The sequence below is a fragment of the Apodemus sylvaticus genome, chromosome X, assembly GCF_947179515.1.
Source record: "Apodemus sylvaticus chromosome X, mApoSyl1.1, whole genome shotgun sequence".
NCBI lineage: Eukaryota > Metazoa > Chordata > Mammalia > Rodentia > Muridae > Apodemus > Apodemus sylvaticus.
In genome coordinates, this window is record NC_067495.1 from 12631493 (window position 1) to 12647320 (window position 15828).

Here is a 15828-nt window from a genome sequence, read left to right on the forward strand (position 1 = left end):
TTTTGTCTTTTTTGGTTGTGAGCCTTTAATGGCTGAGTTATACCTCGAGCCTGAGGCCTCATATCTTGAAATGTATTCTTCTACGTGTTTGTTGTGTTTAGTTTGTTTTTGTTTTTCGAGACAAGGTTTCTCTGTGTAGCCCTGGCTGTCCTGGAGCTCACTCTGTAAGATCAGGCTGGCCTCGAACTCAGAAATCCGCCTGCTTCTGCCTCCCAAGTGCTGGGATTAAATGCGTGTGCCACCACTGCCCGGCTGTTTTAGGGTTTTTGAGACAGTCTTGTTGTGTAATCCAGGAGTGGGGCCTGAAACTGCCTGTTGGCCTCAAACTCAAGACGTTCACTTGCCTGTGCCTCCCAAGTAGTGGGGTGACAGAGGTGTCCCAGCAGGTCTTTGTTCTCTAGCTTTATAATGATCTCTATTTCCTTCACTTTTGAACCCACCCATACGTTTTGTATGTCAGTGCACCGTGTGCATGCAGTGCCTAAGACAGCCAGAAGGGGGCATCAGATCCCCCGGGACTGGGGTTTCAGAGCCACCCTGCGCAGGGCCTGGGAATGGAGGAAACCTGGGTCCTTTGGAAGGGTAGCCAGCGCCCTTTTGCCGCACCATGTCTCCAGCACCGTTATTTTTACACCACCATTGCTCTTGAGACAAGGTCTCATGTAGATCAGACTGGCTTCAAGTTTCCGATGTAGTAGGGGTTGGTCGCAAGCTTCTGATCGCTCTTTCCTTCCCCTTCCAAGAGCTGAGATTACCCGTAATTTTGTTTACCCAGCTGACTACTTTCTGTTGGCATTGGGTGTGGGTTACATGAGAACACGTGTCATGACCCACATGTACACCACGGCTGTCAGAAGACAACGCTGTGGAATTGGGTCTCTACTTCCTCCTTTAAAGTATAGAACTCCAAATGGTCAGGTTTGTAGCGAGTGCTTTTACCATTGTTATGAGCCATTATCGCCCACCCGCTGTGGTTTTGAGACAAAATCTCAACTCACACAGTTTAGCCTTGAACATATCAAGACCTTCCTCCTGCTTCAGTCTTGTGAGTGCTTGGGCACGCTCCAGCATGCCTCATTGGTGTGGGACACCCTTCACTATTCCTGCTGCAGCCTCCTAAACACTGGGTTTCTTCTCATGTGGAGAAGAAGATGAGGTAACCAGGACTGGCCGCTCACGGGACCAGTCTGGTGGTGGTAGTGATGTTAAGGACTAAGTCTGATGCTTGTCCTGTTGATCAGTTTGTTGAAGAATCATCAGGAAAGTATTTCTCCCAGCCTTGAAATGATGAGCCAGGTGTGTAATTCCATTCCTCAAGAGACAGAGGAAGCAAGAGTTCTAAGCCAGCTTGGACTACCTGAGACTTCTTTTTTTTTTTAAGATTTATTTATTATGTGTAAGTACACTGTAGCTGTCTTCAGACATAGCAGAAGGAGTCAGATCTCATTACAGATGGCTGTGAGCCACCATATGGTTCCTGGATTTGAACTCAGGACCTTCAGAAGAGCAGTCTGTGCTCTTAACCTCTGAGCCATCTCTCCAGCCCCCTGAGACTTCATCTTAAAAATAATAAAGAGGCTACATACGTGTACTTACCTTCATTTACATGCCCCAAAGTGCCAAACTAACGTGCTTCCCTATTTTTATTTTTTGTTGTTCAGATGGGTCTGAATAACCTAGGCTTCCTTCAACTTGCAAACTGTCAACCTCAACCTCCCCAGTGTCATTCCAGACAGAGTGGCCATGCCAGCTCCCACCTGCACTGTTTTTTTTTTCTTTGTTGTGTCCATGAGCTTGAATACCTTTTGTTGGTGCTGGAGAGATGGCTCAGCAGTTAAGAGCACTGATTGCTCTTCCAGAGGTCCAGAGTTCAATTCCCAGCAACCACATGGTGGCTCATGACCATCTGTAATGAGATCTAATGCTCCTTCTAGAATGTCTGAAGACAGTTACAGTGTACATACATATAATAAATAAATCTTTTTTTAAAAAAAAGAACACCTTTGTGAAATACGTCACATACTTTATAGTGAGCCTGCAAGGCAGGGACATGGCTGCGTGTTGGAGGGCTCGCTAGGTCTCCAACTCCAGCCCTCTAAGGAAGAGCATCTATCGCTGCACATGGCATTCTGGTGTGGCGTGTTACAGGCTTCCTGTCTGCAGAAGATACTGCTTCTCCGACGGCGAGTGGGAGGATCCGGGCACAGAGCAGTGCCCCCAGGGAAATCGACAGGGCAGGGCGGGTCAGAGCAGTTCAGCTGATCCGAGCAGGCCCTTAGGAAGGCTCACTGCTTTTGCTCTCAGGGGGTTTCCCTCTGGATTCCTGTTTTATCTAAAAATTCTCTATTTGACCCTCTGAAATCCGTTCTATTTTTTCTAGAATTGTGATTTCTCCTGGCCCACAGGGGCAATGTTCATTGCACCATCAAAAACAAGAACGGGAGACTCAATGTCAAAGTTAAAAGCGCATCAAACACGCCTAGCATTTATTATTTTAGTCAAACCTACAGACCCCTCAGTAAACCCTCCTTGGGGCCTGGCCCCAGCAATTTAAAGCTGAAGACCTTGGATGTAGGTGGCGGGGATTGGACTAGGTGGGGACTGGCTCTGAAACACGGGTAGTCCCCCAAATGGAGAACTATGGTGTGGATGGGGCAGAGGTCTGGGTTGACCCAACTTCTGAGTGGGTGGGTTCCATAAAAAAATTTACCAACAAATGAGGGATACATTATACCTTTGCCACCATTCCTCCAGGCCCCTGCCTTTTAGGGGAGACGTCTAATGTTTCTCTGGGCTGGTAAGCAGACTAGACCCGCCCTTTCTTTACTATTTTCTACACATTGAAGGGAAGTATTGGGGTGCCTAGACTGGGTCCACACTAATCCCTACCATCTCCCCAAACTGCCCCTCAAGGCAGAAAAGGCAAGATCTCGTCCCTAGGGTGAGGATCTAAGTCTCACTTGATCTAGGTCTAGAATGTCAATCCACAAGATTTCCAAATCAGTTCCCTTCCCTAAGAATAAGGTCAGCACAGAGCCCTCACACGTCAGGTCCTGGGTTGGTCCCAGGTGTAGGCAGGGAGCCTGGGTCCTCCCTGCTGAACGGAATGCTTGCATGGTGTGCTGCTAAGGGCCAGGGCTGGGGCCTCTGCACCGGCACTCAGAGCCTGGCGATTCCGCCATCTGTGCAATAACCTGTGCTGAGCTTTTCCTAGAGAAGGGATGGGCCCCAGGGGAACGGGCAAGAACAAGTCAGGGGTCATAAGGAAGGGGTAGGGACTAACCCTCCAGGGGTGGGACACTATTTTTATTTTTCTTCTTCCAGTGCCAGAAAAAGCTGAACTGGCAATTCTCAGAGAAGGAATGGAGTAGCATTCCTCTCCTTCACAGACCTGTTTCTAAGGGTCCCTAGTTATCCTACCCCCTTCCATCACATAGGCAGGAGTAGGACCAGGGCCAAGGGGTAAGGCTATGATGCTCAAGTGATGACCAGAACTTCCCCAGCTCTCTCCTGCCTTCTCCCTCACAAGTACCTGGACAGGGCGGGTCCTCTGGAAAAGGGGCGGGGCCTCACCTGATTCCTCCTCCTTGCCTATTACAGGTTTGGGGCCTGACTGCAACTCCTCTTCCCCCAGATTTCCTGGACAGGACAGTCTCACAGGAGGGTAGGGGAAAAGGCAGGGTCTCCTCCAGGCTCGTCCTCCTTCCCTGGGTGGGGAAGTCCGAGGGGAGGCCTGAGGCCCGATCAGGATTCCTCCTCCATGCTGAAGCTGCTGCGGCGGCTGCTGGCCTTGGAAACGGCCGGGGATACTGAAGAAAGCAGGGGGTCAGAAGCAGCCCGCAGTGGGGACAGGGCACCCCCTGACAGGCCGCCCACCATCCCCTCCTCCTCCATCAGAATGTCCTCTAGCCCTAGGTGGAAGGGGTCCCCCAGGTCCCCCAAGTGGTCGCTGGGAAAGTGCAGGTCCAGAAGGGCATCGGAAGGCGGCGCTGGCTGATGAGGAGGAGCGTTCGGGGCAGGCCCCCCTGACACAGGAAACGTGGTGCCCGGCCTGCCCTCCTCCTCAATGTCCAGCTGTTCTGGCTTGAGGCTGTCAGAGACCGAACTCGTGCCTAGGGAGAGCAGTCCTGGGTTGGGAGGTACTGGCAGACCATGGATCTGAGCCTGCAGTTCTAGCTCCTGAAAAAACAAAAGTAAGATGGGGTTCAAAGACCCTCACATGTAAAAGAGCGTCTCTATCGAAAGGGCAGGCTACTAGGTTCCAATGCGGCCTCTGGCCCTCACCCCTGGCCAAATTTCATGCTTAGTTTCTGAGCCCCAGAGTCTCATTCTGTAGAATGGTACACTCACGGCAGGTTCTCTCATATGGTTGCTTGGCATACGGCTCTTATTACAGCACATGAGTCAACATATATGCCATGCACATTAGACTGCTGTTTATTTGGAGAATCTCTCTTTCCTTCCCCCACCCCCCAGTCCCTAGACAAGAGATCTGCCTTCCTCTGCCTCCCTGGAATTAAAGGAATGTGCTACCATGCCCAGGTGAGACTCTTTTTTAAATATTTATATCAGTGTGTATTGGTGTTTTGCTTGCACATATGCATCGCGTGTGCAGTGCCTGTGGAGGCCAGAAGAGGGCATCGGATTCCCTGGAACTGGGGTCAGTGCCCTGAGAAGCCTTGCGGGTGCCTTTAAAGCGTCTGTTTCTCCTACTTTTTAAAGGCAGCGCAGCAGTCTGGCCCTAATCCTTGAGCTCACAGATCCACCAGTCTCTGCCTCCTGAAGGGTAAGAATTAAAAGTGCAGTAGAGCCCCACCACACCAGGTGTCCTAACTCTTGTTAATGGTGTGCTAATCACCTCATTATCACTTGAACTGGGTTGCCTAAAGGGAAAACCCAGTCAGCTCTTTGTCTGCCCCCCTGCAGAGGTGCCGGAGGCTGCGACCCTCCCAATTTTCTCCCCTCATACCTGAATCCGGAGCTGCAGGCTGCGGTTGGCTTGTTCCAGGGACCGCTGCCGGCTCTCCAGGTCTTTGGAGCGTTGCTGTTCCTTCTGGAGTTTGCGGATATAATCCACAGATGCCTTCAGGATGGTGCCCTTGTTCCAGCGCATCTCCCTGTGGAAGCCAAGGAGGGAAGATAGAGTGCTGTACAGGACGGCTCTCCGGGGGATCTGCACAAGCTAGACGGAAGCCCTGACCACATGTCAGAGTTGGAGGCAAAGGGTTAGAGTGCTTACAATAAACCCTATGCTTGCAGTCCTCCAGTGGTGGCCATTATATCCCCAAACCTGGAAGCCTTCTTGACCCTTTTTGGCTCCTTTTCCCTATGATGACCAAGGCTGACCTCTCAAGTGTTAACACAGGAAACTATTTTTCTCTCAAGCCCTGTCCTCAGATACAGTGCACCTAGAGCATTTCCTTCCACCATGTGGCCTCCTCCATCCCACCTGTCCCTGCTCTGTGCTGGGGATGAACGGTAGGCCAGCACTGTGCTTAGCTCAAGTGTCTCCCGCCTGCTCAGCCCTACTCCGCAGCTGCCTTCGCCACCCCAACATCCACTCATCTTCCGTGTATGCGGGTTTGGCTTGCATGTATGTGTGTGCACCGACAGCGCCTGCCTGATGCCCATGGAGGCCAGGAAAGGGTATCAGATGCCTTGGACCTGGAACCCAACCCAGGTCTTAACTGTGGAGCACGCTCTTCAGTCGCCCTGTGTCCTTTAGTTTTGAGGCTATCCTCAAACTCTACATCCTCCTGCCTCAGACTGCCAAGTGCTGGGCTAATAGGCATACACCAGCATGGCTAGTTCCTTTCTGTTCCTTCTGTTCCACAACCCTCATCAGACATGAATGGCATGGGTTTTCTTTGTCTTAACTGTGTTGCCCCAATTAAAGGCATCAGATCCAAAGGACGATGGTACTTTTCCTTTTGTTCCCTCTGATATCCTCAGAGCCCTGCAGAGTATCTGGTACAAAGCAAAGGCCCAATAACTGAACCCTGAGTATGCAAAAGCAGTACGGAATGAACAGAGCACTCGTGTTTATGACCCACAGGGTGCAGATGGGACGACAAGAACTAACACTGTGGCTTCAACATCGGAGGGTCTACAGTCCCCTCCCCCCCTGCTAAGAAAGACAGGGTTCTTTTCAGGGGAAGAGACTGGTTTTTTGATGCAGAGTCTCACTCTGTAGTCCAGGATAGCCTAGAGCTTACTATATAGCCCAGGCTGGTCTTGAACTCATGGCAATCCTCCTGCCCCAGCCTCCCCAGTGCTGGGAGTACAGGTATGAGCCTCGGCATCCAGCTCAGAGGACTTTTGTCTGGGCACGACTCCATGGCAGACACAGCAAGGACCAAGTTTCCTGGTCTAGGCTGCTCATTCCACCTCCCATTGGCCTGGGGTCCCCAGCCCAGACTCACGGATCATTGGACTTGGGGATGAGGGTGCCCAGTTCTTTGATCCTATCGTTAATGTTGAATCGCCTGCGTCGTTCAACTTTCAAGAGAGGGGGAGAAAAAGAAAGAGTAGGAAAGAGTCATCAATGGGTGAAAGGAGAGAGAGGAGCAGGGGTGCTGGGAGGCTCCCCGTGGAAGGCGGCCCTTGAAGCAAGGAGCACGCAGGGCTGTGTGGCAGGTGGGCAAGTGCGCCTGCTCTGGGGCTTACTTAGGTTGTGATTGTCTTTCTTCTGTCGCTCCTTCAAAAGGGCCTTTGCCTCGGTTTCTGGAAGAGAGTGAGGATGGATATCAGGGCTTCCGGGCCCAGGAAGCAGAACCCTGCAGAGGCAGAGGTAGGGGCTAGTGGGAGAGGGACAGACGCTGAGACTTTTTTAGAGCTGGGGGTCTCGCTTTCTTGTCCAGGCTGGCCTTGAACCCCTGACTTAAGCCATCCTCCTTGACAGTCTCCAAATTAGCTGCAACTACAAAGTTTGGCCACAGAGCCAGACGTGGGAGCGATTTCTTTTTAAAAACTGCATTTATCTTTCTGTTTACGGATGTTTGGCCTTCATGTGCAAATGCACAGCACATGCATGCCTGGCACCCAAGGAACTCAGAAGACGGCACTGGATCCCCTGGAACATGAGTTACAGATGGTTGTGAGCCACCGTGTGGTTGCTGGGATTTGAACTCGGGACCTCTGGAAGAGCAGCCAGTGTTCTTAATCACTGAGCCATCTCTCCAACTCTGTTATCGTCTTCTTTTGTTCTTCTGCGTCTTCTTTCGATGCTTGCTTCTCCTTTCTTCTCCTCTTTTTCTCCTTTTAAAGACAATATGTAGCCCAGACTGTCTTCCAAGTGCTGGGACCACAATCACGAACCACCGTGCTTTTGTTGACTGTTTTAAAAGATGTCTTGAGTCAGGCACGGTAGTTCATGTCTATAATTCCAGCATTGTAAGGAGAGGTGGGAAGATTGCTCCAAGTTCAATGCCAGCCTGGGCTATATAAGGAGTTCCAGAGCTGGGCATCTGTGCACAGCTCCTAGTTTCAGCACTCGGGAGGCCCAGGCAAAAGGGCTGCTCGGAATCTGAGGTCAGCCTAGGCTACAGAGTGAAACTGTGTCTCAAAAAGTAATAAATAAAACGGCTCTTTGATACTTTTTTAAAAATGAAACTGGGGTGGCACAAGCCTTCTGTTACACCCAAGATAAGAGGAAGTCAGAAAAAAACAAGGTGAAAGTCTGACAAAGAGCCAGGAGATTAAAAAAAAAACAAACAGAACAACAAAACAAAACCAAAAACAAAAATGGAATGCCTTAGTTTCTCCTCTCTGTGGAGCTTGGGATGGAGTGGACTGTCGTGCGGACTCTAAGCCCCAGCCTTTTCTGGAAATTTCAAACCCCTTCCCTCGAACTAGATCTCGTTCCAGCTTTGGTTGTGACAGGGCAGGGCAGGGGGGGATAAAGGGCAAAACCCTGGCACTTACCGGAGATCTCCCGTTTGATGTTGGGCAGCTCAGCGGGACAGGAATTACTGACAGTGATGGCTGGGGTGGCCGCACCCTGACTGCTGTACACTTCGAGAAGATTTCCTGACACAGGCAGCTGGAGACAGGAAAGACACAGAACAGCGTCCTCAAATTCAGGCTCTGACACTAACACAGTCAAAATCAGGAGCCTCTAAAGCAAGGCCTGGGGAGTTCCAAGGCATTTCTTCTCTGCCTTCAGGAAAGTTTCACATGGTACTTAACAGGAGGAACAGAACCGAGTGAACTTTCCCTGGTTTGTGGGAACTGGGGTGGGGGGTACCCACTCAGCTCCTCAAAGATCTCAGAGGCCTCTGAAACCCTCCTCCGAAACCCCAAGGCTGGCTCCGAGAAGAAATATGCTGGAAAAGTCCCAATCGTCAGGTTCTCTGTCAGCTCTGCTCTGACATGCCAGGCTGTTAGCGGCTTGCAGCCCAGCATTCCGAACCAGCATTCTTGGAACACTCCAACTCAATCCTTCCAGACCTTGGTAAATTAGCATGACAACGTGCCATCCAAAATCTGGCTTTCTGGAGAGTTCCAGCCTAATCCCCAGCCTTAAGTGTGATTCGATACTTTAAAAACCATGAGCTCTTACCGGTCATTTAGCAAGGTCTCGACTCTGCGTCTACCCACACATTCTGCTATCTCAGAATCTCTAGTCTATCTCTTTCCCAGCTACTGCTGCTTTTCTACCAGCCTAGTTTTTGTCTTGCTCTCCTGTTATCCTAGACACTGGTCTGGTGCGATACACTCACACAGAAGTGCACCCGGACCTAGCCCCTGTCAAGCTGCCTCGTACTGAAATCCCTCAGAAACTCTAGTTGTGTCCAAACCCGTGAAAAGTTACGACCAAGTGGACCTTTGTGTGTGTGTGTGGCACTGAGGACAGAGCCCAGGATCTCACCCACGCAAGGCAAGCACTCTGCTTAGCTCTACCCCCAACTCCAAACTGCTACCATTTCTATACAAGGTTTCTTCTTCTTGGGATGTTGGGAAAAGCTATGAGATAACTTGCCAAAGCAAGTGATGAAGGCTTTCTGACTGTTCCAGAATCAGATTGTTATAACAGCAGATCTCTTGCTCTGGAAAGTGGCCGGCATTTTTTTTTTTCTTTACAAGGACTGAGCCTCTCAGCCCAATTCACTGCAAGGGACCTCATTGCAGATAGTACGGGGTCCAATCACTTTCTTATGTAACTCAAGCTTTTTGGTTCTAATCACAACACAGTAGTACCTGAATCTCTCAGGTTGTTGGAATTGCTATGTGATTTCCACTTCTTGGTACTTAGCAGGGCACAGCCCAAGGGCCCAGGTAATAGTAAGTCTATAAAGTCCCCATATTATATACACTGAAGCCTCCCAGGGCCACCTCTCCATGAAGTCTAACAGAGGCCTGAGGGCAGTGGCAGCCTAAGCCCCCATTCTCCATAGAAGGCCTGTCTCTCTCTTAGTACAATGCATGGCAGGGAACGCTCACATACACACAGCCAATGCAGTTGTGGTCTTAGTGACAGACGGATGCCCTAATTTTCCCTTCTTAGGGCCTCACCGTGCTGGGGAGCTGCAGCCCCGCAGTGCCTCCGGGAAGATAGCTGAGCATCTCATCGTTGTAACTGGACTCCAGGCTGATGATCTCATCAATGACATCATCAATCTGGGGGAAGAAGTAGATACTGTACAGGGTTAGAAGAACTGGAAGGGGAGGCTGGGGGTGGGAGTAGCTTAATGGGAGAGTGCTAGCCTGGCCTGGGCAGGGCCCTAGGTTCTATCCCCAGCATCTCAGACATTCACACACTCGCAAACAAAGCAGTACTAAACCAGCTGGACCAAGGGCATAAGCGGAAGTTATCAACAGCCTCTTACCTCCTTTTCGGAGCTGGACCCAATGGTGAGCAGTGCCATGGGGCTGTTGGGAGCGCTGCCTGTAGGGCCGGTAGCATGAGCAGTTTCAGGGGCAGGAAGTGGCTGGGCACTGGAAGGCCCTGGTGGTGGGGTGAGGGCCTGGGATGCCAGCTTGGGCCCAAGTGTGGTTGACAAGTACTGTTTCACCTGCTGCCGGCGAGCCTGCTGCAGGTGGTAACGTGTAGGGTTCTCCAGGTGGGTCTGAACCTGTGAAATAAAAGATCGTGCAGAAGGAGAGAAGGCACGGGAGAGCTCAGAGAAGAAACTCGGAGCTCCAGCCTGTAAGTCAACTTTTTTTAGGCTCATGCGGACCAACAGGGCCTGGAATTTGAGAACATCTCAAAAATATTAGTGGATCTCCCCAAGACCCCAAACTTCTTTTCCCAGAAATCCTTTAGAGCCTCCAAAGTCTATCCAGGGTTGATAAGTTCTCTTGTTCTCTCTCTCTCTCTCTCTCTCTCTCTCTCTCTCTCTCTCTCTCTCTTTTCTGTTTTTTTGGATTTGGTTTTTTGAGACAGGGTTTCTCTGTGTAGCCCTGGCTGCTGGCTGTCCTGGAACTCACTCTGTAGACCAGGCTGGCCTAGAACTCAGAAATCCGCCTGCCTCTGCCTCCCAGAGTGCTGAGATTACAGGCGTGCGCCACCACCTCCCAGCTGTTCTCTCAGCTTTGAGATCACCTTGTCAGGGTCCTTAGGGTTCCCTGCTACGACTCTGACACCACCCAACAGAACCAGGAACTGTAATCACAAATGCCTTTCCTAGATATCCCAATGGCCAAAATTTTCCTCACAGGTACAGAAGAAAACCTAAGAAACCATAAACACCCGAGGCACAATGGCAGACCATTTAAACACGATCGTGTACTGTCCTTAGGAGCACACGGATCCTGTCCAAAAGCCATGAGGACCCTGGGTGACCCCTTAGCTCCTATAAGTCATTGGGTACCAGAGCTTCTGGACCTGGCCTTACCTTGAGTACCTCCCTGGGCACCTGAGCAGGTGGTGGGCGACTCAGTGTGTGGCCACCAGCAGCTACGCCGATCACAGAGATGGCTGGTGAGGCGGGCGCGGGGCTGGGGAAGGGAGCGGCCGCAGCCTGTTCTCGGCGTTCACGCCTCTCCTGCTCCTGGGCCTGGGCCCTCATAAGCTGCTGACGCAGCAAGACCCGTGATGAAGAGGATGACATGGCAGGGGTCCGGGAGCCCCCTGCGGAAGACGATGCAGAGAGGGTAGCTGGGGTGCTCGGCGTGGCCTGCAGTGATATTGGGAGGCTGTAGAATGGGAAATACGGGGCCACAGGTAAGCTACCAGTCTCTTTCCAAGCCTGAGGGTCACGGTGGCCTGCAGTACACCCAGAAGCACCATGTGCCGGTAGGAGACAGAGGTACCAGGTCTGGATGTGGGCCTCAGGAGACGCTGGGACCAGACACAGTTCCATCACTCAAAGGTCACAGTCTGGCCAACTCCTCGAGGAGAAATAAAATTGGAACCTTTGGTCTTGACGGTGAAGCCTCCTTTTGAGCAAGTTCACAGACTGACTACATTCTGGCCTCTCAGAAGAGTTTTTCTTACTAGAGTAAAACCTGAGCTCAGGTGGAACAGGAGCTGCGTGGCGAGCGAAACGTGACCCTGGGAGGTTGCTAAGCCTGGAGCTCCTGGGAGTGGGCATCAGACTTCAGAGGCGCCCCACACTCCATTTCCTCCCTGCCCAGGGCTCTGCTGCCAGGAGCTAGTTAGTCTAGAAAATCTCAGAGGTTTCACAATCCTCCCTTCCTGCCCCTCTTCCAGGTCCCCTCCCCTCTCTCTGAGCCCAGGCCGATGACTCAGCACATTTGGGCGTCCACCCACTACACCGGACGCTCTAGAGCCACTCGTGGAGGGTGGGCTTGCCAGGTGTGAGGAGGGCTGAGCAGGGGCTGCGTGGCCCCGCCCACAGGAGGGCGGGATCTTAAGAAGGCCACGCCCATCTGAGGAGTCAGGTTTGCCAGATCTGTACATGAATTCTAGAAGGGAGATAAGGCAGGGCAGAGATGCACCGACTTGTCCACCTGCTGTCCTCCTCCGTGCCTATAATTTCAGCACGGGGAAAAGATAGGGTACGAAGAAGGGGAGTATGGGTTTCGGTGGGCTCGGAGGGTCCCTGGCCATAGAGAAGGGAGAAAGACCGCAAAGAGCAGGATCAGTTAGACCAGTCCTACCTGGAGCGGAGGGGTAGGGGTTGGCTTTTGAGCTCGTAGAAGCTGTCAGGATCAAGGATGTTTTCTAACTCGATGTCAGCAACAATCCCGGATTCCGGAAGCAAAGAATTCAGGCTGAGGGTGGGAGGGAGGGAGGAAGGAGCGGTGATCAGTGACTGCCAGGAGCTCTAAATACCCTCCCTTCCCCAGACACCGAGGCGGGCGCAGAGCCAGAAGGGCACTGCCGCGACCAAGTCCCACATCCTTTCTCTCTTCCTACCCGACACTGCTTGCTACCCACAGGCCCTTAAGGGTCAGAACAATAGAAGGGCCTGGACCTCAACTCCCTCGCTTTAATCATCACACCAACCAGGGATTAAGGGGGGTGAGGGGAGCGACACAAGAGGACTTTGGGAATGACAATTCACTTTGAATAAGGATTCCGGGCTGCTTTGCATTCAGACTTCACCCAGCCCCCACACCCCCTACTGTTTTGCCCACAGCTGAATGTGAACCCATGTCTGTATACGTGCACACAAGAGCAAGTGGGAGCACCCACCAGCCCAACACTCCATTGTAACACCAACTCAATGCATCACAAAGAGACCTGGGCTCCCCGTTCCCTTTTCATCAAGAGTTACCACTTTGCAAATGAGTTCTTCCAGCCCCAGCCAGAGTTCATAGGCCACTGATACCCACCCCCCACCCCTCCCACCCCCCGCCAAATCTAAGAATGGAGCTAGGAAAGGCTCTCCTCACTCCGCCAGTGAGCAACTTCAAGAGAATCTGAGTGCACAGATCTGCCTTGCAGAAGGAGCATCTTTCTTAGCAAGGAGAAACTGCCCAGCCTCCTCCTACTACTACTTTGTAGATAGATCAAAACACACACCCGTTTTCAGTAACAACATCCACCTGCACACAAAACAAGCCATACCTCACATGAAGGAAGAAGGCTGAGGTCAACCGAGACTATATACGGAGCCTGCATCTCAAATTATTAAAAAAAAAAAACCCACAGGAGCTGGGACTTTCAAAGCAATATCCATCCCTCCTTTCAACTGTGCCCATTACTGTGATGATCGAGGCTGTTATAAGCAATCAACATAGTTCTGCTCAGTCCTCCCTGTTGGGGAATAAAGGACCCTAGTGGTCCGGCCAAACATGCGCGACGGTGAATACAGATCCTTGCTCGAGGCGTCTAGCTCCGTGGTCCAGCTCTTGTCTAGCAAACGTGACGCCCTGGGGTCCACCCACCGCATCCCCAAATGATAGGCACCGTTGAATTCAGTGAATCTACGAAGCTTGTGACTTCGCTTAGTAAAAAGTCTCTCCCCTCCCCGACGATGCTCTTCCTTCCTCTCCTTGCCCACAGATGGGGCTCTAAAGCCACCCAGGAAGTTGGGAAGAGGAAGTCCAAAGAGAAGCTGAGTTCAGCACAATCCCAGGCAGAAAGGAGGCAGCCCCCTCCCATACTCACACACCACTGCACGGAAGCTGAGAAAGATGGGTGCTGGGGAGGGCAGGGCTAGGGACAAGGAAGGGCTGGAGCTTCAAAGCCAGGCTGAAGGAGGTGTGAGGAGCCGAAGAGGAGAGACCGGAGACCCACCCAGACGGGAGTGGTGCAATCGGTACTCACTCCGGCTCTAGAGACTGATTCAAGATTACACCCGGGAACTGAGAGGCCGGCTGGGAGGGCGAAATAAAAGGAAGAGAAGAGGGGGTGTGTGGGTAGGGAGTGGGCAGGGCCGGCTGCTGGGCTAGGGCGAGTGGCAACAGAAACAAGACCCTCCTCTGGGTCTCCATATAAGGCTCGTGGCCTCCCCCCAACATCCCCCCCCCCGCACCGCGCGCCTAAAAAGTGAACTGTATCTTTCCAGTCTGCCCCGCCGCCTCACATTTAAGCACCCATTGGATAAGACAAGAGGGGTTTCCACTATCTCGGCCTCTCTGTACAGACGCCGGGTGAGCGGGCTAGCAACAGTGAAACGATTGGGCCCGGCAAGTTGCTTGGCTCGATTATTCACACACACACTCCCGGAACATCGCAGACCTCCCCCTAACTCCTCTAGATCCGTGCTATTCCCAAACACAGCACCGGCCACCGGGAATCACCAGGTGCCCAAATGACACCTCCACCTCCCAGGAGTCTTCCCCCCCCACACACACACTGAAGGGGGGGGGGGAATCCCAGGCTTTCCTTAAAATCAGTGCCTCACCTGATAGTGTGCCCTCAAATGCATACCCCCCCCCGCGACGGACTCAACAATCCCCAATTCAGCTTCTAATCAGTTTCCCAAGTTCAACTACAGCAGCCCAGTTACTGTATACTCCACAGTCTGCCCCGCTAGACCCAGCAAAGAGCCCCCCAAATCTGACTCTGCCCTCCTCGGCGCACTCCCACTACTCTGTAAGCTTCTATCTAAGCAGATCGGTACTAGATTTCTAAGGTGCCCACCCAACATGGGGACTCCGACGTCCTTTAAGCCTAGGCCAAGAGTCTCCAATCCCAGTCCGGGACCCCAGTGTTCGGAGATGAGCCCCTGGGGAACCTCACTTGTCATTCCCGGCCCCAGAGGTAGCCCCGCACCTGAGCAGCTGGGCCGAGTCAGCTGGTCTGCGCTCTTCCAACAGCAGGAACACGGCTCGAGGGACCTCCGCGTTGGCCTCTACGCCGTCCCGAGCTGGCTCGGCTGCATGAGACATGACGCCCGGCTCCGGGCGAGCCCTGCCAGGCCGGTCGGGCCTTGGCCCGGTCCCCCTAACAAAATAAGAGTCCCCTCCCCCCCGCTTGCCGCTGCCTCCTCCGTTAAGCCATGGAGCTAGCTCTGCGTGGGCGGGCGGCGTCGGGAAGATGGGATGGGCCGTGAGTCATCACCCGCCCTGAACGGACTGACACCCCCCAACCTAACCCCGAACGACCGCTCGCCTCCCTCTCGTCCTCTTCCCCCTCCTCCTTGGGCTGGGGAAACTCCACAGGAAGTGATCACACTGGGTCCTGAGCAAGGCAGCCAGTTGCAGCCTGGAGATTGGAGAACCCGCCTTAAGCCACGACTCCGAGCCGTAGGGAACACCGGCTTTGGCCCGCCCTTTGGAGAAGGGAGCCCTTTAGGCCACGCCCCGGGAGGCGGAAGCAAATAGGCGAGGAGTGATTTGGTTGAGCCACGCCTTTATATTTGCGTAGCTTCCTGAGCCACACCCCCTCCCTCAAATTATCCACACCATTCTCATACCCCCAGCCCCAATCCCCACCCCCAGCCCCAATCCCCACCCCTAGCAAGCTAGTGAGCTGAGTCTTGTTTTTTCTGCGCCTGCGTGGAAAGCCTCCACACCAAGCTTTTTTAGCGGAACCAAGCCGGTTCTTAGCCCTGGATCATCCCAGCCCGCACTCCAACTTCTCCATACCCAAGTCTCCTCAAGCCACTCTGACTGAGGCAACGACATTCCTTGAAGGTGGTGCTGAAACCCTGCCCTTTCGGTGCCCACAGTCCAGCCACAGAGCTGGTCTTCCAGAAAGACTTTGTTGTTATCTAAAGTATTTATTGTACTATGATGACTGTACTACGCAATAGATGGTTAATGAAGCTTTTGACAGATGGATGAATGAGTGGACGGATGGTAATTAGATCTGGTTTTCAGAGAATGACTTCTGTAACCATAATGAACTATTTGAATAATGCAGAAGACCTGTTCCACTCTGTGCCTCCACTTTCCAGCCCTGTCAAATGGGGCCATAAACTGTGTTGGCAAAGTATGAGGATAAGAGATATATAAATAATGAAAAAGGCA

The 15828-nt window shown here is 52.4% G+C and overlaps 1 protein-coding gene across 6 annotated transcripts; it reads right to left on the reverse strand.

Moving 5' to 3' along the window:
* Positions 1 to 2452: 2452 nt before the first annotated feature.
* On the reverse strand, positions 2453 to 15102 carry Tfe3 (transcription factor binding to IGHM enhancer 3). Of its 6 annotated transcripts, none has more exons than XM_052170905.1 (10): positions 14630 to 15100; positions 12064 to 12177; positions 10836 to 11136; positions 9828 to 10073; positions 9514 to 9618; positions 7924 to 8041; positions 6667 to 6723; positions 6423 to 6498; positions 4970 to 5117; positions 2453 to 4179 (listed from the first exon to the last, which is right to left on the reverse strand). In XM_052170905.1, exons 1-10 carry the CDS (start codon positions 14743 to 14745, stop codon positions 3745 to 3747), a joined length of 1716 nt encoding a protein of 571 aa, XP_052026865.1. In that variant the 5' UTR covers positions 14746 to 15100; the 3' UTR covers positions 2453 to 3744. The 6 variants fall into 6 exon arrangements, with proteins under 6 accessions (XP_052026865.1, XP_052026871.1, XP_052026870.1 ...); XM_052170911.1 differs by lacking the exon at positions 14630 to 15100 and adding an exon at positions 13679 to 13748; XM_052170910.1 differs by lacking the exon at positions 14630 to 15100 and adding an exon at positions 13520 to 13631.
* Between the last annotated feature and the right edge of the window lie 726 nt (positions 15103 to 15828).

Excerpts from the sequence above, each read along its gene's own strand:
- Tfe3 (XM_052170905.1), bottom strand. The coding sequence starts at position 14,745 with ATGTCTCATGCAGCCGAGCCAGCTCGGGACGGCGTAGAGGCCAACGCG. Across the intron at positions 9,619-9,827 it reads GGTCCAGCTCCGAAAAGGAG|ATTGATGATGTCATTGATGA; the intron begins GTAAGAGGCTGT and ends TTCTTCCCCCAG. Across the intron at positions 8,042-9,513 it reads GGCTGCAGCTCCCCAGCACG|CTGCCTGTGTCAGGAAATCT; the intron begins GTGAGGCCCTAA and ends TCCTGTCTCCAG.